The sequence below is a fragment of the Natator depressus genome, chromosome 2 (genome assembly GCF_965152275.1).
Source record: "Natator depressus isolate rNatDep1 chromosome 2, rNatDep2.hap1, whole genome shotgun sequence".
NCBI lineage: Eukaryota > Metazoa > Chordata > Testudines > Cheloniidae > Natator > Natator depressus.
The window spans coordinates 196,246,960-196,273,896 of NC_134235.1; the positions used below are offsets into that span (position 1 = coordinate 196,246,960).

The 26,937-nt window shown below is 41.6% G+C and overlaps 1 protein-coding gene across 4 annotated transcripts in view; it reads left to right on the plus strand.

Moving 5' to 3' along the window:
• ZNF385D (zinc finger protein 385D) overlaps nt 1-26,937 on the plus strand; it is a 620,384-nt gene that overhangs the window by 504,993 nt on the left and 88,454 nt on the right. For all 4 annotated transcript variants that reach the window (XM_074945662.1, XM_074945663.1, XM_074945665.1 and 1 more), the window contains one exon: nt 24,879-25,041. In XM_074945662.1, coding sequence (XP_074801763.1) covers nt 24,879-25,041 — 163 coding nt within the window. The remainder of the gene's footprint in view (nt 1-24,878; nt 25,042-26,937) is intronic.

Here is a 26,937-nt window from a genome sequence, read left to right on the forward strand (position 1 = left end):
TGAAAAGCTTATATGTATGTGGATCCAAGGTGAGTTAGCAGGGTTGCGTCCAGTCTCTGCCAGGCCAGAAACAAAACAGTGATCAGCATTCAATGAACATCTATTCAAAGTAAAGCATCTTCAGACAATGGGTTCACTCTCCCTGTGAGAAGGCACTTCCTCTTGCCTGAAGGGGTGGGGGACTGGGGGGGGGGGGGAGCTGTGGAAAGTTTCCAAAAAGCAGAAGAAAGGAAGAAGGTGATGCCAGCAAGAATCTATGAATGCGCTCATAAGGGGGAACTGGAGGAGAGAGCCATTTTACACCATATGGCTGCTACAAGGCAAGTGTGTGGAGGATCCTGCCTGCCGGCCTGACAGCACACAGATGATCCCCCAAGGAAAGTGTGAGCTTATGAAGGACATTGCATTTTGGATGATTTCTTGTTTTCTTTGTGATCTGTACTCTATATGTTTAAGTACCAGGGAATCAGAGGGGCTAGGTGACTGGACAGTGGGTTCCAACACTCAAAGGAGCCTGAAGACAGAAGGTCTGTGCTCTGATAGTGTGCCTAGGGGCACAAGATTAGGGAAGTGGCTGGACTGTGTTCAAGATCCAGGAGCATGAAACATCGCAGGGATCCAGAGTAGTCCCAGTGGGTGTGCAAAGAGTGCTCACTAAGATCTGTGAGAGAGCTATCCAAACTCTGGCAGTTACGGTCCTGCTATAGCAGCACAGAAGTAGATTAGAAGTAGATTACTGCATGGGAAACGTACAATAGCAAAAATTAACTAGCCTGAACAAACAAGTTGACTGTGTACTGGGGGCATTAGCTAAAAGGTAGTCCACTTTTCCTCAGGCAGGACAAAACCATTAGATAAAGTGTTACATGCACTCAAATGGGGTAGCTAGGTAGAACAACAACAGGTTTCAAAGAGCAGCAACAGGCTTCAGGTATACAGAAAAACTCCAGTCTGCACAGAAGTTCAGAAAGGTAATATCTTCAGGACAAAGATGGCTCCTGAGTGAGAGTAGAAAATACAGGACTAAGGTACCAGGATAATAGTAAAGGACCAACACAGACTGCAGAGGGCCAGGTGTGTGCCCCTTCTGATCCATTTTTGTTCCCTATGTGGTGCTTCCAGTGAGCATTGTGGCTTTGCACCTGGCCAAAAATTGCTGTACAGATAATTTGCAGCCCAATAAAGAAGGACAGAGGATTATCTGTGTGAAAGGCAGGTGGAGTTCTTGCTCAGCTTTATGGATGGATGCCTATCTTCTATGACATCTGTTCTGATGAAGCTGCTGTGGTAGACACCAAGTTGCAGCAGCTCATGTGCCTGTGTTTCTGCGTGTATATTAAAATGTTAGACGTTTGTCTACCACTGACAGGCCACAGTTTGGCTTCCAGGATACACTGGACCATGGAAATATTCTGGCACAAAACACTTCTAATGGCTTGGAGTGTCAATGGCCCTAAACAGTGAACATAAGAACGGTCATATGGGTTCAGACCAATGGTCCATCTAGCCCACTATCCTGTCTTCTGACAGTGGCCAATGCCAGGTGCCCCACAGGGAATGAACAGAACAGGCTGTCATCAAGTGAGTTATCCATCCCCTGTCGTCCCCTCCCAGTTTCTGGCAAACAGAGGCTAGGGACACTCAAAGCATGTGGTTGCATCCCTGCCCAAGAATGCCTACTCTTTAAAATATTCCAAACATTTTTTTTGATATGTTTATCGAATAGAAATGGGGAAGAAGAGAATGGAATCAAAGCAATTAGAAAACACAAAGAGAAGTCAGTCTGCTTTCAGTCGAAAACTGGTTCATAGACATTTGCCTATACCACGGTGGATTTTGTGATGGTTTTATTAATTGCAGAGCAATGTTATCAAATAAAAGTTCTAAGTGGGGGCAAAGGGCATGGCAAATATGTACTGGCCTTGGAATCTATGGATCTGTGTGCCACAACCAAACAATTAGCAAAGCCCATCTCAGGCCATGTGCTTTGTGTAGGGTGAGGAGAGAGGAAGTGTAGATACAGTAAAAGATTGGATGTTTTTTTTGAAAAGCTGTACTCTAGGAACTGTTTGGGGGAAGTTCTGTGACCTGTTTTATACAGGAGTGGATTAGATGATCACAGTGGTCCCTTCTGGCCTTGGAATCTATGAATCTATAAAAGGGAGCTCTGCACCACAATTAAACAATTACATCACTTTTTTTCTTCTTACTGCTTTCTGTTCATTTCCTCTCCTTTTCCACCCAGAAGAAGCCATTACATATACTGATACAGGCTTTAATGCTATTAATTTATTGTCATACTAGTTAGAAAAGACCTAAGTAGCCACTAATTTAGTCCACTCCCTCTCCCTTTAAATTCAGATTATTTTGGCATTCCTGTCAGTAGTGGTAAGCATTTTAGGGTGAAATCCTGGCTCAGCTGAAGTCATGGCAAAACTTTTACTGATTTCAATGGAGTCAGGATTTCACCCCAAGCAATCAAGAACTGATATACTCAGTATCTATATTTTGCTCCCATGAGGAAGGACTGCTATCTTTATTACAACCTTAAAGTATCCACATGTCAATGGAAACAAGATGGTTGAGTGTTTGTAGATTTTGATTGATTGTGTAATGGCTTTGTAGGGAGGGATTTATAAGTGATTTAAGGACTCATGTCAAGATTTGCCAAAATTTCTTTTCTTTGTGGAAAAAGATAATAAGGTTTTAGATAAACTCAGAAAATATGTTTATGAGAAGTTGGTCAAATAGCATGCAGAGAAAGGAACTAATAGAATATACGGTAGTATTTGAATAAGCAAGCTAAAGAAAGCAATGGGGCTTCTAGAGAAATTTGCTAACTTTATCGTTGGTTGATTTCACTATAGATTTCAATGGAGCTTGAACTATTCAAGCAAATAGCTTATTCTTGAAGTTCTTTTGCTGTTTTTTAACGCATTAAATTAGCTCATTACTGCTGAATATGTAGTGGAAAATAGCATCTGTTTACATTATAATAATATAAAAATTACTTACCAGTAACAGAATAAGGAGCAATTTGCAAAAGCTAATCATATTTGTGCACTTGTCTGCAAAAAGTAAATTGTTAATATGTACCCAAGGGGAACACCACTTGCTGATTTAAGCTATTTAGTGGTAGAATTAAGTATAATATATTAGAAACAAAATTACTTAGGAATGAGTTAAAGTCCCAGGTATACAAAAATACAAAATGTAACTGTCCCATTCACTACGTCACCTTTAGTTAGCAATGGATGACCTCCAGAAAGTATCAGAAAGCTCAGTTGCTTATCCAAATGCTGTGGAAACTATCAAAACATCTTGAATGTGCAAAAATTGGTTTGAAATCTAATAACTACACTCTTCAGGGAGAACTCTGGTGATTTCTGCTTCCATTCAGACTAGAAGTTACCATAAGAACAACCTTTCCCATCGCCATTTCTGGACAGAGTCACCAGTTGCGTTGAAATGAGGCGGCAGGTAGAGAGAATTAAAAACCCAACCAAACTTTTTCCAAACCCAAAAGTTCAGTTCAGGTTTTGAATGAAGGTTGACGACAGTTATTATTGTATCCAAACTGGTTTCTGCATGTCAGGAAAAGGAATCCCTGACTCCTGATCTTGCTGCAACTATTTCCAGATATGAATTTCCACAGGACTAACTTGGGGTGAGGGCTGTGAATGGAGGTTCTGTGTCAGCCTCTTTGCAGTCTTGTCCAGTCTAGCCTAGCCAAAATGCCAAGTTTTGTATGCATTGTTATACAGAGATCCCCACTGAGGCTGGGTTTCACACCACACAGGCTGTGTGAAAAGATGTGTGTCCCCCAAGTCTGACAACTTCACACCACAGAGGAAATCTCCAGAAGTTGCGCTTAAGTGGTGCTTTGCTTTAGGGCCTTGTGCATTAGTGTGATATTCACCCTTTGAGAGGCTTTAACTGAGTTCTTGAAGTACCAAACTTGTATATGCCTATCAGTGGATGCCACATCTGTTAAATGGTAAAATGCATACTGGAATTTTAAAAATCCCCACTTATTCATTAAAGTGTTGTAGTGCCTCATTAATTCTGATGGTATAATCTAGTCTTTGATTAGTCAAGGTTGTCAAGTGTCCATGACTAAACTCTGATAAAATTGGAGAAAAATGCCACTCAGACCACAGTGGTGCCACATGAAAAAGTCAGCATTTCTTCAGGTTGGAAGGCCATATCTGCAAGGTTAAATTAACCTTGTCTTGGCAACTTGCAGTGCTTTGTTAGCACTTCCCGAGCATTCTACTCCTATATCTTAGTGCAAATTGCCAAAAGACAGTTACATGAATAAAATACAGTGTCGCCAACATTTGTCTAAACTTTTTCGCTTTGGGGTGTGGGAAATTTGTATTTTCGTCTCTTTTACATTGAGAATAGTTGATGGAAATCAACACTGAGAATTTATAAAGGGAAGAACAGCCTGAGGATAACACTACGGAATAAATGAATGCATATTCATGAATAAATAAGAGACTGGGCTTTTTTACAGACTTCTATGAAGACAAGCTCCTTGGCCCCAAAGAGTTTGCAAGCTTGTACTTGAATGTCAATGGATGTGGGTGCCTAACTCCCCTAAGCTACTTTAAAAACCCAGATTACGTAAAAATAAACATAAAAACACCAGGGGGAAGGGGGAATTCATAGAGTAAGGCCAAAAGTGACCATTTAGTCTGGTAATTCTGTGGAGAAGTTATTGATAGAAAGGTAAGGGAGGTGCCATTTGATTAGTAACAATCTACCGAATTATCATTTCAAAGGTGTCACCCTATGCGGTGTGGCAGAGGGGACTCGATGCCCTCTGGTTCCCAGCTCCAGGTCCTCCAATTGGTGAAAATTGTGATAATACAGTGTTGTCCGACATGGGTCGAGTTGGTTATCATTCGAAATTGCTTTCTCCCATGAACACAGTGATACCAAACATGACAAACCTAGAACAATGATGTAAGTATATATTCAAGAAAATATTTAAAAATCAACTTTTTAAAATTATATTTTAGCACAGGGGTGTCAAACCTGCAGCCCTCCCAAACTAAATTGTGGCCCTTGACTGATAACATTATTATCAGTTAATGCTCAGAACATGATACCTGATTATTTTTTGTAATGTTACAGATTACCAAACATGGAAGGAGTGCTTCAAGTTGATTTGCTATCATCGGCAAAAAAAAAATAAGAAAAAGAAAAAAGTGGTTCAATGGTATTGTTTATCAGCTTTATTTATTATGCCAACAGAGTTGTAATGAGGCACTGGTCAAGATGTGAGCGTTCAGCCAGAAATTACTGCTATCCATCCATGAATAGTATGAACATAGTTACCTAACATGCATTATGTATCATAATTAATTACAATCACAAAAAGTAATTTATTACAAAATCTTTGGTTTTACTTTGTCTGTACTCTTTGTCGGCCCATTGATGCCTAAAAATGATCAAGACCAATCTTTAGAGAATACCAATGCTGAGGACCTGGCTAAACACAACACTCAGTGGCATCTTACATGCTATAAGAAGTGCACCCGTAAACTGAATTCAACAAGGTTGGAGAGGAAGTATATTGAGCATCAGGAAAAAGTTGAAAATGCTGGGACAAGTGCCAGCTGTGGGCAAGACTTGCCTTATACTAGGTCCCATAGCATGTATTCTGAGAAAAACATCTGCTGTTTTTGTGGTAAGACGAAAAGCCAAAGGCATCCATTAAGCACAGTTCCAACATGTGAGACGGGTGAGAAACTGTATGAAGTAGTGAGAACGTTGCATGGAAAGTAAAGTGGGTGCATTGACCCAAAAGATGCCCGCACATATGGCAGTGAGTGTCACATTGAGTGCTACACAAGGAACGTACATAATGTGGTGTATCAAAAAGTGAAAGCAACAGAAACAAATACTGATCTTACTACTGCAAACTGTGTGACTCAGCTGGAATTCATAAATTGCCTCGCAGAGCCTCTAACAGATGGGAAGATGGTGGTCATGGCTGATGCAGGGGCTAAATACGGAGAAATATGTGCTTTGAACATGATCGAAGAGGAACAGAGGCTTAGCAGAAAGGCTCTTAAAGCACTTATTGAAGATGAACTAGTGTAGGATATAGACATAGATTTTAGCAAACCTGTCCACAGAAATGAATCACAGCACATATCCTTAAAAGCTGCAGAAGACCTGGTGCTATCAAAAGTAGAAGAAAGTGCTGATATCAACAGTAATATGAAGACTCTGTTTGCAGCTGCTACATTTTTACAGAAGAGAATTTTGTCCTGCAGTACATGGGCATTTCAGACATCCATATGTAACCCGCTCTTTCCTCCCTGGGTTACATGGGAGCAGGGCAACACTCACCTGTGTGCTTGGGCGCCTAATGTTGTTGACATTAAAGGAGATCCTGAGTATCCCAGTAGTGATATTGGATAGCTAGGTATCCTCTATCCATCCCTGTGCTGCAGTCCCTTTACTCCTAAAGGAATTTAAAATTGGCCATGCCTCCACCTGGCTGGCCCACATACAAACTCAATGGCGTGCCTTGGGAACCTTCAGGAATAAACCCACTCTAATAATAATAATCTGTGGCATGAGTCTAACTCAAAAATACCAGTTATAAATCATATACATCCAATATATTTAAATTAGAGTTAAACACACCTTTACTTAACAATTTAAAGAAACAGGGTATAACAGACTAAAGATTAAATGTCACTAGTAATTTAAATCCACAGGGAGAGTTGAATAAAATCAATTGACAAATATAGGATACAGTGATAAATAAAATGTATCTAACTGGCATTTACATTGCCACCACTTACCCCACCCCGCAGTGAACATGCCTCAGGATTTCAGAGTCCTAGACACTTGCATGGGCACGCTTGAAGATCTGCAGCTGGAGACAGGACTCTGTTGGTTCTGTGTATCAGTCCTGCCAAGGCAACAAGCTGCACACCCTCTCTGACAACTGGAGCTGGCCCCACCAAATGTAAGAAGCTGTGGGTCCTGGTTCGATGGGAAGATTGCTCTACCTTTCCACAGACTCAGTCTCTCTGCTGTGCTCCTTTCCTTGCAAGTACTTTCCCAAACAAGAGTGGGTGTTAGTCACAGTCCTTCACTGCAGGCCCACCTCAGTCAGCTCTAGGCACAGCAACAGTCCCTACTCTGACTGCAGTGAAGCCACCAACAGCCTCTGAGGCTCCCTGCCCCATCAAAGCCCCTACAGGCTCCCAGCAGCAGCTTTTGGCTTCCTAGCAGAACCTCCTGTTATGGACAGAGCTCCACAGCAGCCATCTCACGCCTCTCGCAAAATGGAGCCCACTGCCTCTCTCCATGCACTGCCTGGAAGAGGAAGTCTCTCACTCTTTCCTCAAGGCATCATGGGAGTTGTAATCTCTAAGGCTAGATTTCAGCGCACAGGATCTTTCCAACTGGAACACCCCCAGTAAAGTTCAGAGGCCCCTCTAGTAAAGGGGGCCTACGCAGAGCTGACGCGAAACCTGAAAAAATAATACTGAGTGACCTCTGCTACTACTTCAAGCGGTGCATTGGTGGGTTGCAGTAGCTTCAGCAGCAGCAAGTATGCCATTAAGCAAATGGAGCACAAGGCTGCCATTTTGTTACAAAGCCTCATGTATGAGTACTTGAGCGAAAGGCAGGTTTCCCATGCAGACACAATAACTATGTAATCTATTACCACAGGTGGCTGTTGGTTTAACAATGCATTCCAAGACCCATAGCAAACTCCTTGTGTAGCTTTTTTGCTTGTTGCTGCACATTGAGCACATGTTTTCAGAGAACTATCCATAATGACTCCAAGATCTCTTTCCTGAGTGGTAACAGCTGATTTAGACCCCAACATTTTGTGTGTATCATTGGGATTATGTTTTCCAATGTGCATTACTTTTGCACTATCGATATTGAATTTCATCTGCCATTTTGTTGCTCAGTCATCCGTTTTTTGTGGGATTCGTTTTGTGACTCTTCACAGTCAGCTTTGGACACAACTATTGTGAGTAATTCTGTATCATACACAAATTTTGCCACTGCACTGTTCACCCTTCTTTTCCAGATCATTTATGAATATGCTGAACAGCTCTGGTCCCAGCATAGGTCCTTGGGGGACCCTGCTCTTTACCTCTCTCCATTATGTTAAAAGGTTACCAGTTCACTTGGTTCAGATGAAGACCTAGAACATGAAAACAGAGCAATGGAAACTGTCGGAGGGCGGAGGGGTTGGTGGACATAACAGACTATCCAAATATTCTTTCCTGGTTTTTCCTGACAAACCCAGAACTCCATCAGATTACAAATGAAACATCCCAGTATGGGTGGGATGACTTCTCCAGAAGTAACCAAGCACCATCTTGACTCATTAAGTGCTGTTAAATACCAAGAAGGCATAGGTGCCAACTCCGTGGGTGCTTCGGGGCTAGAGGACCCACAGGAAAAAAATCGTGGGTGTTCAGCACCCCCCAGCAGCCCCACTGATCAGCTCCTCCCCCTCTTCCCCAGCGTCTCCTGCGCGCCAGCAGACCCAGTTGATCAGCACCTCGCCCTCCCTCCCAGCACCTCCTGCCTGCTGCGATCAGCTGTTTAGCAGTGTGCAGGAGGCACTGGGAGGGAGGGGGCAAAATGGGGGCCAGAAGAGGTGGTGTGGGGCTTTGGGGGAAGGGATGGAGTGGGGGCGGACCCTGGGGCAGAGTGTGGGTTGAGCACCCCTGGGGAAAGTGGAAAGTTGGCACCTCTGCAAGAAGGGGAAATTTTAAAGCTGCAGGATGGATCTTGCAGGATGGACTGAGCAGTGGTTTGAGCATTGGCCTGCTAAACCCAGGGTTGTGAGTTCAATCCCTGAGGGGGCCATTTGGGATCTGGGGCAAAAATTGGGGATTGGTCCTGCTTTGAGCAGGGTGTTGGACTAGATGACCTCCTGAGGTCCCTTCCAACCCTGGTATTCTATGATTCTATGACTGATCTCACCAGTTATGTGTGAAATATGATGTACCCCCAAATCAATTCTTCAGCTAATCAAATGCTCATATGCAAAGATCAAAGCTCACCACCCTGCAAATGTTTAGCCAACAGTCTGCCCTGTATGGAGATTCCAAAAGCAGTATGGATGAGGATCAGTGTGATGTGTTTAGGAGTGATGCCCTAGACAGAGACAACACTGATAATGACTTTGATGAATAAATGTTTTCAGCCCTGCATGTCAAGGCTAACTTCCCTAGGACTAGCAAAGATCAACATCTCTTTTGACACATAAGCAATGCATCCCTGTGTTAAAAGTATAATTTTAAAAAGTTGATTTATAAATATTTTTCTCAAATACATATGTACATAACTGTTCTAGGTTTGTCAAGTTTGGTACCATTGTGTTTGTGGGAGAAAGGGCTTTTGAATGATACCAAATTCAACCCATTTTCAATGAAATTGTGTTATCAACATTTTCACCAACCAGACGAACTGGAGCTTGGATGCAAGGGCAGCCATCCCCCCGCCATGCCACAGAGGGTGACACCATTGAAATTATGATTCTGTAGAGTTTTACAAATCCGTGACCTTGCTATCACTAACTCACCCATAGAATAAGATTTTATTACATTATGCTTCCAGACTAGTTAGCTCATTTAGCCTGATCTCTGTGTCAGACAGGCCATAGACTTGCATGCACTTAATCCTGTATAGATAATAAAATTGAATTTGACAAAAGGAGATAAGAAACAGCAAAAACAATGTGACTGAGTTCAGCAAATTTAGTACATCTCTTACGTCCCGATCCTTCCAACATGTAAGCACATGAGCAGGCCCATTGATTTCAGCGGGACTATGCTTTTGTTTAAAGATAAGCCTATGCCCTGTAGTTTCATGATGCTTGTTTGGATTTATGTATTTAACATTTTTGAACAAATTAAGATTTTGAGATTCTAGTGTAATACCACTAGGCAGAGGGAAAAAATTAATGTAGTGTAGGAAATGTAATGTAACTGTATTGTTAAGAGTAATGCCATAGAATATTATTAAAGTCTGCATTCTGCATTAGGAACTACAAGCATGGTCTCCCTATGCAGAGTCCAACTGATAGCCAAGAGAACAAGGTGTGCTGTATTGATGAATATTTTTGTCTCCTCTGTACTGATAATAGTATACAAGTTTGTATTTGATTGCAAATACATTTTTCTCTGGCTGCACAGATTTCAGACCTTCTAAAAGGTAGGACTTTAAATAAGAGCTTTATCTGACTACACCTATGTATTACTGTAAAATGAAAATAAATTGTGTAGATAATTTTGTGTTCTATGTGATGGACACCTGTGTGTGATATTTGTATAAATGGTGGTTACTCTCAAAGGCCCTGATCTTGCAATGTATTAAGTACTTACAGCTCCTTGGGTTCATAAGTGGCACCCCATTGACTTCAGTGGGGGGTCTGCATAGGTGCAGGGGTCTACCCATGTGCAGTTTATTTCAAGACTGGGACATAAGCAATTTCCATGTTGTTGAGGACTCTTCTTGTGCCCGCACTGCTTATTTCTTCTCTGTATTTTGACTGCTTTCCTCAAGATGTCTGTATCTTTTTTGACAACATTTAGATAGGCATTAAGGAAAAAATAGTTACAGAAAACCATTTCCTTATTGCAATAATAATAGTGCATATCATTTAGGTATTTATTTTCATAAATATATACAATTAAAATTATTACTAGAATTAATTATTACTAGAAAATTATTTATTTTCACATAACATGTTTTCACAATTAGAAATGACATTTATTCATTGATCAAAAAAAAATCTCCTAATTATACCTCTGAATCTGTCCCATGGAGAAATGCTGTAGACAACACAGTTTGCTACCAATAGGTGTTGTCACAGCAAAAAAAACAAAAAATGAAAACCAAAAACAATAGCATGTGTATCTTCCAAACGTAATGCTGGCTGTGATTTACATCAAAATTCTTTGAAGTACAAAGCAAAGAGGAGCACATCTGGAGCCCAGTGACACTTGGGAGGCATTATGGGATATAAGACTTCATGCTTTAGGGCATAGGCCATTCTGAACAACTGGGGGCTAGGAGGAAACTTTTTCTATGGGCGGGTTATTCCATATCCTACTTCAGGGTATCTGGAAGCTTCCTGTGAAGCAACTGGTAGTGGCCACTTTTGAAGACAGGCTATTGGACCAGAAGATTTGACCTGGTATGGCAATTCTTTTGTTCCTAGAAACTGTGCAGCCATTGTGTGGAGGCTGCTACAGCCCCAAAGACTTGGTTTCCCTTTGGCCTCTGGGAAGGATGGAAAGATTCATACAGAATCAGACTCTTCAGGCCTGTGCCTAGCCCTCTCATGTCTTGCTCTCTCCCTCTTTGTGTGCTCCTGTGGAGAAAGTTCACATGGAACAGATCTCTGAAACACCTCGTGTCCTTCAGGTCAACGAGGAAGGAGGCTGGATTTAACCCAGTGGAACGTTTGATCCTACAGATGGACTAGACACAGAGATCACTATTCAATGAGATAGCATTCACAAATCTTGTCGGTGGCATTTAGAGTCATAGAGTCATAGAATATCAGGGTTGGAAGGGACCTCCGGAGGTCATCTAGTCCAACCCCCTACTCAAAGCAGGACCAATCCCCAACTAAATCATACCAGCCAGGGCTTTGTCAAGCCTGATCTTAAAAACTTCTAAGGAAGGAGATTCCACCACCTCCCTAGGTAACGCATTCCAGTGTTTCACCACCCTCCTAGTGAAAACGTTTTTCTTAATATCCAACCTAAACCTCCCCCACTGCAACTTGAGACCATTACTCCTTGTTCTGTCATCAGTTACCACTGAAAACAGTCTAGATCCATCCTCCTTGGAACCCCCTTTCAGGTAGTTGAAAGCAGCTATCAAATCCCCCCTCATTCTTCTCTTCTGCAGACTAAACATCCCCAGTTCCCTCAGCCTCTTCTCATAACTCATGTGTTCCAGACCCCTAATCATTTTTGTTGCCCTCCGCTGGACTCTTTCCAATTTTTCCACATCCTTCTTGTAGTGTGGGGTCCAAAACTGGACACAGTACTCCTGATGATGCCTCACCAATGTCGAATAGAGGGGAACGATCACGTCCCTCAATCTGCTGGCAGTGCCCCTACTTATACATCCCAAAATGCAATTGAGCTTCTTGGCAACAAGGGCACACTGTTGACTCATATTCAGCTTCTCGTCCACTGTAACTCCTAGGTCCTTTTCTGCAGAACTGCTGCCGAGCCATTTGGTCCCTAGTCTGTAGCGGTGCATGGGATTCTTCCGTCCTAAGTGCAGGACTTTGCACTTGTCCTTGTTGAACCTCATCAGATTTCTTTTGGCCCAATCCTCTAATTTGTCTATGTCCCTCTGTATCCTATCCCTACCCTCCAGCGTATCTACCTCTCCTCCCAGTTTAGTGTCATTTGCAAACTTGCTGAGGGTGCAAGCCACACCATCCTCCAGATCATTTATGAAGATATTGAACAAAACCGGCCCCAGGACCAACCCTTGGGGCACTCCACTTGATACCAGCTGCCAACTAGACATGGAGCCATTGATCACTACCCGTTGAGCCTGACAATCTAGCCAACTTTCTATCCACCTTATAGTCCATTCATCCAGCCCATACTTCTTTAACTTGGTGGCAAGAATACTGTGGGAGACTGTGTCAAAAGCTTTGCTAAAGTCAAGGAACAACACGTCCACCGCTTTCCCCTCATCCACAGAGCCAGTTATCTCATCATAGAAGGCAATTAGATTAGTCAGGCATGACTTGCCCTTGGTGAATCCATGCTGACTGTTCCTGATCACTTTGCTCTCCTCTAAGTGCTTCAGAATTGATTCCTTGAGGACCTGCTCCATGATTTTTCCAGGGACTGAGGTGAGGCTGACTGGCCTGTAGTTCCCCGGATCCTCCTCCTTCCCTTTTTTAAAGATGGGTACTACATTAGCCTTTTTCCAGTCATCCAGGACCTCCCCCGATCGCCATGAGTTTTCAAAGATAATGGCCAATGGCTCTGCAATCACATCCACCAACTCCTTTAGCACTCTCTGATGCAGCACATCTGGCCTCATGGACTTGTGCTCGTCCAGCTTTTCTAAATAGTCCCGAACCACTTCTTTTTTCACAGAGGGCTGGTCACCTCCTCCCCATGCTGTGCTGCCCAGTGCAACAGTCTGGGAGCTGACCTTGTTTGTGAGGACAGAGGCAAAAAAAGCATTCAGTACATTAGCTTTTTCCACATCCTCTGTCACTAGGTTGCCTTCCTCATTCAGTAAGGGGCCCACACATTCCTTGACTTTCTTCTTGTTGATAATATACCTGAAGAAACCCTTCTTGTTACTCTTAACATCTCTTGCTAGCTGCAACTCCAGGTGTGATTTGGCCTTCCTGATTTCACTCCTGCATCCCCGAGCATATTTTTATACTCTTCCCTGGTCATTTGTCCAATCTTCCACTTCTTGTAAGCTTCTTTTTTATGTTTAAGATCAGCAGGGATTTCACTGTCAAGCCAAGCTGGTCGCCTGCCATATTTACTATTCTTTCTACACATCGGGATGGTTTGTCTCTGTAACTTCAATAAGGATTCTTTAAAATACAGCCAACTCTCCTGGACTACTTTCCCCCTCATGTTGTTCTTCCAGGGGGTCCTGACCATCAGTTCCCTGAGGGAATCAAAGTCTGCTTTTCTGAAGTCCAGGGTCCATATTCTCGTGCTCTCCTTTCTTCCCTGTGTCAGGATCGTGAACTTGACCATCTCATGGTTGACCATCCACTTTTGCTTCCGCTACTAATTCTTCCCTGTTTATGAGCAGCAGGTCAAGAAGAGCTCTGCCCCTAGTTGGTTCCTCCAGCACTTGCACCAGGAAATTGTCCCCTACACTTTCCAAAAACTTCCTGGATTGTCTGTGCACCTCTGTATTGCTATCCCAGCAGATATCCGGGTGATTGAAGTCTTCCATAAGAACCAGGGCCTGCGATCTAGTAACTTCCGGAAGAAAGCCTTGTCCACCTCATCCCCCTGGTCCGGTGGTCTATAGCAGACTCCCACCATGACATCACCCTTGTTGCTCACGCTTCTAAACTTAATCCAGAGACACTCAGGTTTTTCTGCAGTTTCATACCGGAGCTCTGAGCAGTCATACTGCTCCCTTACATACAATGAAACTCCCACACCTTTTCTGCCCTTTTGAATTTCTACACACTAAGGGTATGTCTGTAGTGCAATATAAGCCCCATGACTGGCAAGTCTCAGAGCCCTGGTCATCTACAGCTTGGGCTGTAGGGCTAAAAATAGCACTGTAAATGTTCGGGCTGAGATGGAGACTGGGGTGTGAGATTTGCCTCATAGGTCTTTTATTATGGTGTAGACACAATCTAAGGGTATGTCTACACTACGAAATTAGGTCGAATTTATAGAAGTCGTTTTTTTAGAAATCGTTTTTATATATTCGAGTGTGTGTGTCCCCAAAGAAAATGCTCTAAGTGTATTAAGTGCATTAACTCGGCGGAGTGCTTCCACAGTACCGAGGCAAGTGTCGATTTCCGGAGTGTTGCACTGTGGGTAGCTACCCCACAGTTCCCGCAGTCTCCGGAAATCAGATTCAAAAGTTTACGGTTCTTTTCCTGTCTACCTGGCCAGTGCATCTGAGTTGAGAGTGCTGTCCAGAGTGGTCACAATGGAGCACTCTGGGATAGCTCCTGGAGGCCAATACCATCGAATCGTGTCCACAGTACCCCAAATTCGACCTGGCAAGGCCGATTTAAGCGCTAATCCACTTGTCAGGGGTGGTGTAAGGTAATCGATTTTAAGAGCCCTTTAAGTCGAAAAAAAGTGCTTCATCGTGTGGACGGGTGCAGGTTTTCATCGATTTAACGCTGCTAAATTTGACCTAAAGTCCTAGTGTAGACCAGGGCTAAGTAGAGCTGAACAACCCCCCACCCCCACAGTTTCAATATACATTTTCCAGGGGATCCCCACCCCCCATCAAGTTAGTGAAGATTTCATTATAAACTCAATCAGAATGATTCAATCAGCTCTCCAACAGGCAGAAAAAAAACAGAAAACTTTAATAGAAAACTTTTAGGATTTTCCCCCCAATCAAATTAAAATTTAGGGGAAGAAAAGTAGTTGAAATGTTTAAACTTGGAAAATGTCTTCAACTCTAATACTCCATAATATAAAAATAAAATATCTGTGTCTTTCCTGTTCATGTGTTTATATCCCTAAAGCACAGTGGAGGAAATATCTTCAGTTATTATACTCTACCTCTAGAGAGGAACTAACTTGCCCTTAATTCCAAATGACTTCAAATGCAAAATAAAGCACAATTTAAAATATACACTTTTTGGCCTTTTCTGTCTTTTATGTTAAGTTTCTCATGCTATTTTTAGATCCCACTCACCACTTTTTAGTCTGATGCCCTAACTGAATCAGGAATCTAAGATCCGGAGTTCAGCGAGACCATTGTTTTAAATTAAACAGCCAAAAATGTGGTTTCCCTAACAACAGAAACCAGGTGAAAACACTCAAATTAGCTACACTCAACTCACCCACTCAAGTTTCCTTTAGTTTCAGTTCACAAGAGGAATCCAGGGAAAATCAAATGTCTAGTACACAGTTAATGTGAAGTTTTCAAGTGATCTGAGGGGCTCAGGAGAGGTAAGTCCTTTACATTGTTTGCTGCAACTGCAGTTGTGAACTGCTGAGGCAAAGATCTCCACTGACACTCAAAAAGGCACAAGCTTTATTTCAGTGACTGTGATTCTCTTTGCGTCTGAGATCAGGAATTATACTCTGATCTTTTCAGTACTATCTAGAAAATTGCTCTTTATCCTAGAGCAATTGCTATTGTGGATATAATCTTAAGATCAGCAACACTTATCATATGTTTAAATAAACATGATATGGAAACAAACAATCTAAAAGCTGAATTACTTTGAGGTTATTAAGCAAACCACCAACTTGTTTTATGTCACAACAATGTGAAAGTTTCTGTTTTTCTTCTGTTTTGTAGTTTAATTGTATGTCAGCTGACCCAACTGAAATCTACCAAGGCTGTCATTAGTAGTACATCATTCAACTGATATTTATTAACATAATGAACAAAACATGTGTGGGTGTCTTTACAATTACAGAAGAGAACGTTGTTATATATATTCTCTTCTGTATACATATATACAGAACAGCGTTCTCTTGTGTGTGTGTATGTGTGTGTGTGTATAGCTATATATATATATAAAATGGCATATATCCTGTTGCTCAGGTTCTCAGTTCCGAATATGCCTATTATTTCAAAGCAATATACATATTTTACCTAACTGTAGGAATTAAATGTGGCTAGCCATTCACAGTCTTTGTTTAATCCTGAGCTGATGGTGTCAAATTGCAAATGAACTGAAGCTCAGCAGTTTCTCTTTGAAGTCTGGTCCTGAAGTTTTTTTTGCTGCAGGATGGCTACCTTTAAATCTGCTACTGTGTGTCCAAGGAGGTTGAAGTGTTCTCCTACAGGTTTTTGTATATTGCCATTTCTAATATCAGATTTGTGTCCATTTATCCTTTTACTTAGGGACTGTCCAGTTTGGCCAAAGTACATAACAGAGGGGCATTGCTGGCACATGATGGCATATATTACATTGGTGGACATGCAAGTGAATGAACCAGTGATGGTGTGGCCGATCTGGTTAGGTCCTGTGATGGTGTGTCTGGTGTAGATATGTGGGCAGAGTTTGCATCGAGGTTTGTTGCATGAATTGGTTCCTGAGTTAGAGTTACTATTGTGTGGTGTGTAGTTGCTGGTGAGAAGATGCTTCAGGTTGGTGGGTTGTCTGTGGGCGAGGACTGACCTGCCTCCCAAGGTCTGTGAAAGTGAGGGATCGTTGTCCAGGATGGGTTATAGATCACTGATGATGCGTTGGAGAGGTTTTAGCTGACGACTGTATGTGATGGCCAGTGGAATTCTGTTGGTTTCTTCCTTGGGCTTGTCTTGCAGCAGGAGGCTTCTGGGTACACGTCTGGCTCTGTTGATCTGTTTCCTTATTTTCTCATGTGGGTATCGTAGTTTTGAGAATGCTTGGTGAAGATCTTGTAGGTGTTGGTCTCTGTCTGAGGGGTTGGAGCAAATGTATCTCAGCACTTGGCTGTAGACAATGGATCGTGTGGTGTGTCCGGGATGGAAGCTGGAGGCATGAAGGTAGGCACAGCAGTCAATGGGTTTTTGGTATAGGGTGATATTAACATGACCATCACTTATTTGCACCGTGGTGTCTAGGAAGTGGACCTCCCGTGTAGATTGGCCCAGGCTGAAGTTGATGGTGGGGTGGAAGCTATTGAAATCGTGCTGAAATTCTTCCAGGGTTTCCTTCCCATGGGTCCAGATGATGAAGACGTCATCAGTGTAGAGTAGGTAGAGAAGGGGCATGAGTGGATGAGAGCTGAGGAAATGTTGTTCCAGGTCAGCCATAAAAATGTTGGCATATTGTGGGGCCATGCGGGTGCCCATAGCGGTGCCACTGGTCTGGAGGTATAGATTGTCACCAAATTTGAAATAATTTTGCATGAGGATAAAGTCACAGAGCTCAGCAACCAGTTGTGCTGTGGCATCATCAGGGCTACTGTTCTTGACAGCTTGTATTCCATCTGTGTGTGGGATGTTTGTGTAGAGAGCCTCTACATCTATGGTGGCTAGGATGGTGTTTTCTGGAAGATCACCAATGCACTATAGTTTTCTCAGGAAATCAGTGGTTTCACGGAGATAGCTGGGAGTGCTGTTGAGGTCTGAGCAGAGAGTCCACATATCCAGACAGTCTTTCAGTGAGATGGGGCGTCCAGGATTTCCAGGTTTGTGGATCTTGGGTAGAAGATAGAATAACCCCGGTTGGGGTTCTAAGGGTATGTTGATTTGTCCCTGTGTTAGTGTAGGGAGTGTCCTGAGTAGATGGTGCAGTTTCTTAGTGTATTCCTCAGTGGGATCTGAGGAAAGTGGCCTGTAGAATTTGGTATTGGAGAGTTGTCTGGCGGCCTCCTTTTGGTAGTCAGACCTGTTCATGAAGACAACAGCACCTCCTTTATCAGCCTCTTTGATTATAATGTCAGGGTTGTTTCTGAGGCTGTGGATGGCATTGCATCCTGCACGACTTAGGTTATGAGGCAATCAATATGGTTTTTCCACATGTTGTTTTTCCAAATGTGGCTTAATTCATCATGCGAGTTGCACAAATGAAATACTCTCCTTGAGAAGCCATCTACCCTACTCAGAGACTACTGGCTTGGTTCATTTGAGTGGAAACGTCAAGTGAATTTCATTTGCTCTTAAAGCTTTGACTCTAACAAAGATTTAATGTGGACAGTAAAATAGACAATGCTTGTCTGTCTGCCAATTAGTCAATGTATTACTGGTTAAATTATATACTTTTATGTGCTAATGTTAATCTCCATCTAATATGCTGGTTGGGGGAGAGTAATACCCTTCCGCACCCAAACAGAAAAAAACACATTTTGCTAATACCCTAAGTGTTATGATTAATGATATCATGTTACAGGTTTACACAAATGTAGTTTTTGCTATCTTGAATATCAGTACATGAAGTCCTCCCTGGGACTTGGGATGCTTACAAACATGCTTAAACTTGACCTATCTTTACTAATCAATAAGGAGAATAATAGATGGTGAACTGTGACATACCAAGGTCCTATACATATAATTACAGGGAAAAAAAAAAGAACTGGGTTAAAAGGAAGTTATGTAGGAGGCAAAGCCAAGCATTAAAAAGTTAGAAACTGCCACGTAAGGTTGCCAGTGCAACTGGAACTATAGTCCCTTGTGCACATGCATTCTGAGATAATCGAAAGCAAACTGCTATGTGAAAAACAGATGGGCAATGGTGATATTTAACCTTTTGTAATTTGGTCAAATCAGATGTATTTTCAAGGAGACAGCAAAAAGCAATCTTCTCATCTTCGTTGCCAAATGTCAAGGTTTGGCAGCAAACCACTGAGGCAGTAGCGTTGTTTAAAAAAGGTTGCACCATGGTGACCAGTCTGATCTAGTGCTCAAAGGGGCAGAGTTCCATAGCTGGGACCAATGGAGCTGCATAGTGAGCGGAGGAGCTCATACAAATGACTTCTCTGGCCTTGGAACTGTCTTTTCTCCCAAGTGCTTGAGTCAGAGTTCCTTCAGGAAGAATGAGAGGGGAGGAAGAGGGAGATTTGTTACTCCAAAGAAAGAGACACAAATTTACCTTGGAATGACTTGCTGTGGGCATTTCTTCTCTTCTCCCACCATTTGCCAGGGCAATGGGGAAGATTTATTCTCTCCGGCTGAAAGTTCAGTTTTGGTGCTTGGTCTGCTGTCACAGTCTGCCTCTCTTCTGACTCAGCCCTCCAACCAGGCCACATGTATAAGTCCACCTCTTTAGAGGTATATAAGGAGTCCAGCAACTGGGTTTCCCTATGGGTTGGGTGAGGGGCTCCAGGCCTTCCCTAGGTTGAGGTCTTGCAATCTTGACCCTTCTGTCCTTAGGGCCTTCTCTCATCTAGATTCCCAATATCAGGGAAAGACATGTGTGTGGGTAGGGGAGCCCAGGCCCACCCTGGCCACCAAGTTTCAATCCAGGGCCGGGTGGTAAGGCGTGCAACCATAAGTGCTATACTGCTGCCTCCCTGGATCACTTTCTATCTGTCCCTTTCCCAGCAAATAAAATAAAGACATTAAATAACTGAATTCAGAGGTAAAGTCTCTGACCTTCTGAGTGCCATGAATCTCTTCTCTGTTGGTTTGATAAAGTTGCTACAGCAAGGCCCCAGGAGCACAGACAGTAAGTAGGTCAGTTCACCTCCACCATTTGTTCTCTTATTGAGCTGGTCTTCCCCTCTTTTAAGCTCCTCCAGCCCATGAATGCTTTATAGTTATGGTGGTGTTTCCTAGACCCAAAGTAACTCTTTAACCCCTTCCTTTCTGGTGCAGGGTTTTTATATCCCATGAAAGCCCCACATACTGTTCATTAGGGAACATACACTCCAATGCAAGAAGGTCCATGCAAGAGATTATTTATCCATCATCTTTTTCTCTTAGCTATGGTTGCATTAGGAGCCCTATCTGACCTTTATTAAGTCAGTGGCTAAGCTAGTTTGGATTTTGATGGGAGCAGGATCCCGCAGTAGTAAGGTATTTGGTTCTGCAGTCACATGCTTGGTTGGGCATGTGCAAAGCCCTCCTTGACTTCAATGTCTATTGCCTATCTGCATATCAGATCCCATTGCATGATGGGGGGCCTGTAGGAGGCTTAGGGCCTTGTGTGGCTTTTCTGCTCTGGGGCTGATTTCAGCCATTCCCCAGTTATCAATGGAGGTATGCAACGTTTAAAGAATTTTTTCATATCTGTTTTTTCCCCTTCACCTTGACTTCACTGAGAACTAAGGTCCCTGCACCTGCACAGAGCTTTTGGCAGTAATGAGGCCTAAAGAGCCAAATTATCTGTTGTTATAAACCATTTTAAAAAAAAAACTCTCATCTAAATATAGGTTTCAGAGTAGCAGCCGTGTTAGCCTGTATCTGCAAACAGAAAAGGAGGACTTGTGGCACCTTAATCTCTAAGGTGCCACAAGTCCTCCTTTTCTTTCATCTAAATATGATTCAGCTTTTTCCACAGGGGGTGTCTGATTTTGATCAGAGTTCCTTGTGCATGTTCAGAAATACGGCTTTCCTACATTTAGAGTGCAGTTGACTCCAATGGGGCAGATTAAGGCAATCTGCAGCCCTCAGCACACCACAACACGAGTCCCCTACCACCCCATCTTGCAAGCCCCACTCTTTGTGTCACAGACTGGTGAGTGTGTTGCTGGTTCCCCTCTGTCCAATATGTGGATATTAGTTTGTTACGGCCCCAGCTAGAGAGCTTTACCTCAAGCTCCAACAACTTGTGCTTTTTAGCTTTGAAGGGTCCCAGTTCAAGTCCAGGTGTGTTTGCTAAGATGTCTGCCATCACACTTGTAACCTGAGAGTAACTGGGGCCGCTGGCCCTCTTCCTTTCTAAAAAGGCAGGGAAAGGAGTCTGTTCTCCCACCAGGAAGGGCAGAAGCAACCTTTTTTTCTTTCTCCAAAACCTAGAAATACAGGGGTGGCAGCAAAGTGAGGACCCAGTATCTACCCCAGCAACTGGTGTGTAACTGCTTGGTTGATAGGCCAGGACTTCTGCACTCTTCTCCTGGCACAGAGAGAGCCCTCTGTTAGGATGGTATCCCTGAAGTCCCCTAAAGCAGTGCATCATGGAGTCATCACCTCAGAGGGACGAACAGGGCTTCAGTTTTCACCTCTCACAGAGGTATTGTTTTAGGCTTTCTGCAGACTCAGGCAGACAGCTCTTCTTATTGTTTATTGTATGTATTATCAGAGCACCCAAGGGCTCACTACGAATGGTCCCCATTGTGCTAGGCACTATACAAACAGAGTCCTTGCCCCCTAAAGACCTTTCATTCTCAATAGAGAAGACCGATACAGGGTAGGGGAAAAGGCTAGAATTTACAAACAGAGCAATCAGTGTGATGGTAGCAAATGGCATGTTAGTTCCATGATTTTTTTAAAAATCTTTCTGCTTTGGGTTGGGTTTTGTTAAAAGGGGTTTAGCTAGAAGGAAAAACAAAGGAAGGTGTAGCTGGGAAGGGGGATAAGGCAGAGAACAAGAGGGAGGAGAGCATCAAAGGGAAGTGTGGTGATGCTGAGTGAAAAGACAGTGAGAACAGCAAGGGAGTTCTTTTATTTCCTTATTTTTAATTAAAGCTAAGATTTTGATATAATCATGACCCCAGGAGTAGAGCCATAGGCCTGGGTGCTATAGTGCCTATGTATAACTTAATCTGGGGCTGCTCACAGGGCATAAAGTTAACCACACTCCAAGGTCTTTGTTGGATCAAAGCCTAAAGAACTTAACTGAGATGATATATGATTTACTCACGTACACAGCTTCTCAGGTTCACAGGGTTCTCTTGAAGACTGCAATGTAGACATGAGGAATGTAATTCTAGGAAAATACTGATGTCTGGATTGTTTAAAATATTTCATCTGTTTCCCATTGCTCACTCAGTGCCATTTGCTTGGTAATGTGATGCTCTTACGGTAATTGTAATGCAATGCAATAACGATATAACCAAATATTTAATTGTTCATATAGAAATGTGAAAAGTCATTTTATATGAGTTAATGCTGAAGTTTTATTAATTCATGTTTAAATTCTACAAATTCGACGTAAGCAGGTCTGGCACTGTACTATTAATGATTAGAATAAAAATACATAAATAAAATGAGGGCAACTTATCTGTTTTGCAAAGGAGGGTTTTTAAATTAATCTACACTACTGAGATTACTAGGAGCTCTTTATAAATAACTAGTGAAAAATTAGTTGGCATTTTATGGCTTTTCTGGTCTTGAAGTGGAGACAAATTCTCCTAGACTTGATCCTGCCCACACTTAGGTATGCACGGGATCAGAGCCTTCAAAGTTTAGTTTAAGGATCCATAGATATCTAGCTTTGGGTATAACCTAAAAATCTCCCATTTGTAGCATTTCAGCTTGCTGCTGTACAATGCATACTCTCTTACAGCGAAGTTTAAGTTTGCATTAGTAATATTTGATATCCATCACTGGTTTGGTTTCACATCATGTGACAGTGGCACAGCTTTACAATGCCAAGAGTGGTGGTATTTATCAAATTATGAAGTCATGAGAAAAGAAGGAAATATTAAACTATATTTACATAGTTTATAGAGGCTGTACTGATGGTGAGAAACAGGCTTTAATTTTAAGCAAAAGGGTCGTTGTTTTTTGGCGGGGAAAGCGGGGGAAGAAATCACAAAATATACTGTAGTAAAGGAGGAGCTTCTTCCCATACTATTACCCTGAATCAATTTAATCTGATAGAACTACTGGTTTAGGTACAATTAGAACAATATAATTTCCCAAGGACAATGGGCCTCCCCAGTAACTGGCAATTAAAACAGGCAATAGTCCTTTTAAAATACGCTGTTGGTGCAAGCCTACTTCCACTGAAGTCAATGGCAGAATTTCCACTGAGTTCAATATGTCCAGGATAATCATACTTAGCTATAAACTATAGACATAGATGGGATGCAGTAGTGGTATAAGGATGTACAAACAGTATTGTGCCATTTTAATGCAGTCATCCTAACCTGACATTGGTTCTTCAGATTAACAGTAATTAACATCACTTAACTGTTCATATTTGGCATACAGTATGTCTCAATGTTATGTGTTGGGAACTGTAAAAGATGCATGATTGTGCTATTTCTGTTCAAGTTGTTTCTAATTAATAATTTCACTGTCCAGTGTTCTTTCAATAAGGGTACCTACTATAGCACTTTAATAATTTAAGGGATAGAGAAATCAATGTTTCAACCAAACCGAATGATGCATGTAAAAATAGAGCTAACAGTTTTTTGCTGGAGTAGATGAAATCTCTCTCTCTCCTACACTTCCTCCACACCCCAGATGCTCAGGCATCCAGGTAGGAATCACGAGCTTTCATCAGGGCTGAGAACTATAAATAAACCTCAGTATAATATAAATATTAGCTTAGCATTTCCTGGCATCACCCCAGAAAATTTGCCATAAGATAATGTTCAAATAAAACTCTAAGAGATCCTAGATAACGCAGCAACCTCCCACCTCTGCAGTATTGGTTTACATTGAATGACTAAGTCCTGGTATGGCTTTGATCCTTTCAGTTCCATATGTAATGAATTCCTGCTGTTTTCACTACAAGTTGCAATTCTACAATAGAACATACTTCGCTCTTGACTCGAAAATAACTAAAGTTTGAGGTCTTTCCTGAAGAATTAGTGGTTTTGTTCATTAGCAAAAAGTGAGTTGCTACCAATTAGAGTTGAAATTCAGTAGCAGAAAGCTTGAGGCATGTAACATCCCATTCATTTATGAACTGCAGGGTTGGTTCCTGTTTTGCAGGAGAGCTGCAAATAACCAGAGAAACTATTCAGGGAGAATATCCACACAGCTCCACCATGTTTTTAATAAGATACATTTTATACTTAAATACCCCCCAAAATCTGTAGCATAAATGAAGAGAAGAGTTATCACAATGAACCCTTAAAATAATAGGGAGTCAAAGTTCTTTAGAGTAGTGTGAAAATCTCTGTAGTACACATACAAATTTGGCTGTGATCTACTACATCAAGTAGCCAAAACACACCTGGCAACACGCTAGGCTTGGTCGGAGGATCATACACTGAAAAGTTCCTCTCACCTTGAATTTCACAGGCTACCTTTGTAGCAGGTAGACTGAAATGACCTATTTTTTTAAAAATCCAGACATTTGCATGTCTGAGTTGTATTCAATTAGTTCTTAGGTGATGGGGTGCTCTGGACAGTGAGTCCTTGCTTTCCATTTGAAAAGTTCCTGCTTCCAAAGTTCGATGTAAACCATCTCCTATAGAAACCTGTGGCAAAGTTTGTAATAGAAAGTGTATAAACCTAGACCTATCAAAAGAAAAACATGTCTTCCTCCCTGCTCCCTGAGACTTGAAATCTTTATGTGATAGAGAAAAGCTCTTGATAGCACAACTGATAAAGAGGAAACATTTTACGTGTGGTAGAGTAAAGCTCTATTATACTGATCTGAAAGTAATATAGTATTACATAATATTTATCATACTGGGGTTGTTTGAATATGATTTTCATTGTTTCCTAAGCATCATTCTACACAGAATTTGGTCACTGCTTATGTATTGTGAATGGTACCCATTATTGAAAGGTAGTCTGTATTTGTACTAATACAGAGAATGCCAGTTTAGAAATGAGCCTGATTGCATGGTTCATTTTGTTCTCCTTTGTAGAGCCAGGCTGCGGCCCACTACAAAGGCACTAAACATGCCAAGAAGCTCAAAGCACTGGAAGCCATGAAAAATAAGCAGAAATCTGTTACTACCAAGGACAGCGCAAAGACTACCTTCACTTCCATCACTACCAATACCATCAATGCCAGCTCTGACAAAACAGGTTAAGCGATAATCTTTGTTGTTTTTTTTTATTTTTCTTGTTTAACTCCATGTCTGTTTGGTTATGTGCTTGCCACATTGATTCATGCTTGATCCATCTTTCTGTGCAATATTGATTTTGTTCTTCTTTTCAACACACTTGTGAGAGTAAAATAGTCATGTAACTGACTTCTCTTTTGTGAAAAGAGGCTTGGCATTCTTTTAGGTTAGAATGCATACATATGACTCAAGTAATATTTATGGCAAATGAACTATTAAATACGAACTGCTCTAAATCTTGTAGTTTGTATGCAGTGTCTCTCTACACAATTACCTATGGCACATTTGTTTTAACTACAAACAATGCAGCAAATTACACTAATTGTGTCTAGGAGCCTCTGATAAAAGCATTGTTGGTAAAAGACATACTGTCATAAATTTCAAGCATTGCATTATTATTTAAAGTGCATGATTTTGAGCTGGGTAATAGCTGTATAACCTCCACTCCACATAAACAGGTAAGTGTTATTGATGCCCATTATTATGCTAAACTGAGTCTTCATACTGAAATAATAATCTTTAAGTTATTGCTTGGGGGCTAGGTTTTTTCCTTGCTATCAAAACCCATGCAAGTATCAGGTGAAGTCAATGGGATTCAATTAACCTGGCATTTTAAATATAGGCTACTGTATTGGACATTTCAAAGGAAGGATGTAAGTTTATAGAAGATAGTTTTAGTTGTTCACAAGAAATAATTGCTCTTACATTTCTCTGCAATGTACGTACTGTGTGCAACTCATGAGATGCATACACAAAGTCTTACAGAAAAAAAATGCACGATGAGCAAATAATGTATAATATTCTGGTGTTGCTGCTGAGAGCTGCTCATCTGGAACAAATTCTCCTGTGTCAGTGGCTTTGGGGCTGTAAATAGAAATGTACAAACAATTGAAAGAGTTACAACAAAAATATAAGTATCATATAAACATGCATTTAATTCTTTTTGTAAGGTCTTTGTTAGAAGACATATGGTAAAGGCACTATGTGTGTTATGTGGAAATTCATGTTATAATTGTGGTTCAAAAATCAAGGTGGTTTTTTTCATACTTGTCATATGCCTGAACTTGACACAAGGGGCGCACATGATCCTGTTGCATCATGAGATTTCTCTAGTACTGAATGTAGCCAATTTTTCAGTGACATTAAAAGCATTAATAATTGTGGAACAGTGGGGGGAAGGAAGGGGAGTACTGAAACAGTTACAAAAAATACAAAGCTAAACTAAAACTTAAACATAGTTTTAAATGTTGGGCTTTTCTTACTTATTAGTGAACAGAATATTCTGTTGGTATGTCAAGAGTGTGTTTTGTGCAAAGGACTGACTTATTGCTTTCTAAATGATCATGGCAGATTTCTTATAGACAAGGGAGGAAGACAAAAGTGAAATATTTACTTTTAATTGTTAAAAAGTTTTGCTTGCATTGTTTTGTTTTGTTTTATTTGTCTGAGGCAGACATTTGTTTGGAGGATGATCCAAAGCACATCAAAATCACTGTGAGTCTTACCACTGACTTTATGGGGCTTTCAGTCAGGCCCCTATAGGGTTTTATGATCTGCTGTATATCTGAACTCAGTATTTTGAGTCTGTGATTATATCAGCATACAAGAAAGAAAACTGCACAGTAATGGTTGCAAAGGGAAGCACTGGCCTGGGGAGAAGTTCCTTTCACTTTCAGATCTCATTTATAACTTGCTGGAGACAGTCCATAAATTAGGTATATATCTATGTGAACAATCTGCCTTTGGTGATTGATTGAGCATTCTGTACTATCTTTGCCACTGGGGCCATTCCGGTGATTTAATTTTAATTACGTTACATTGATATGCCAGAGTCCCATCCATGACCCCAAACTCACAA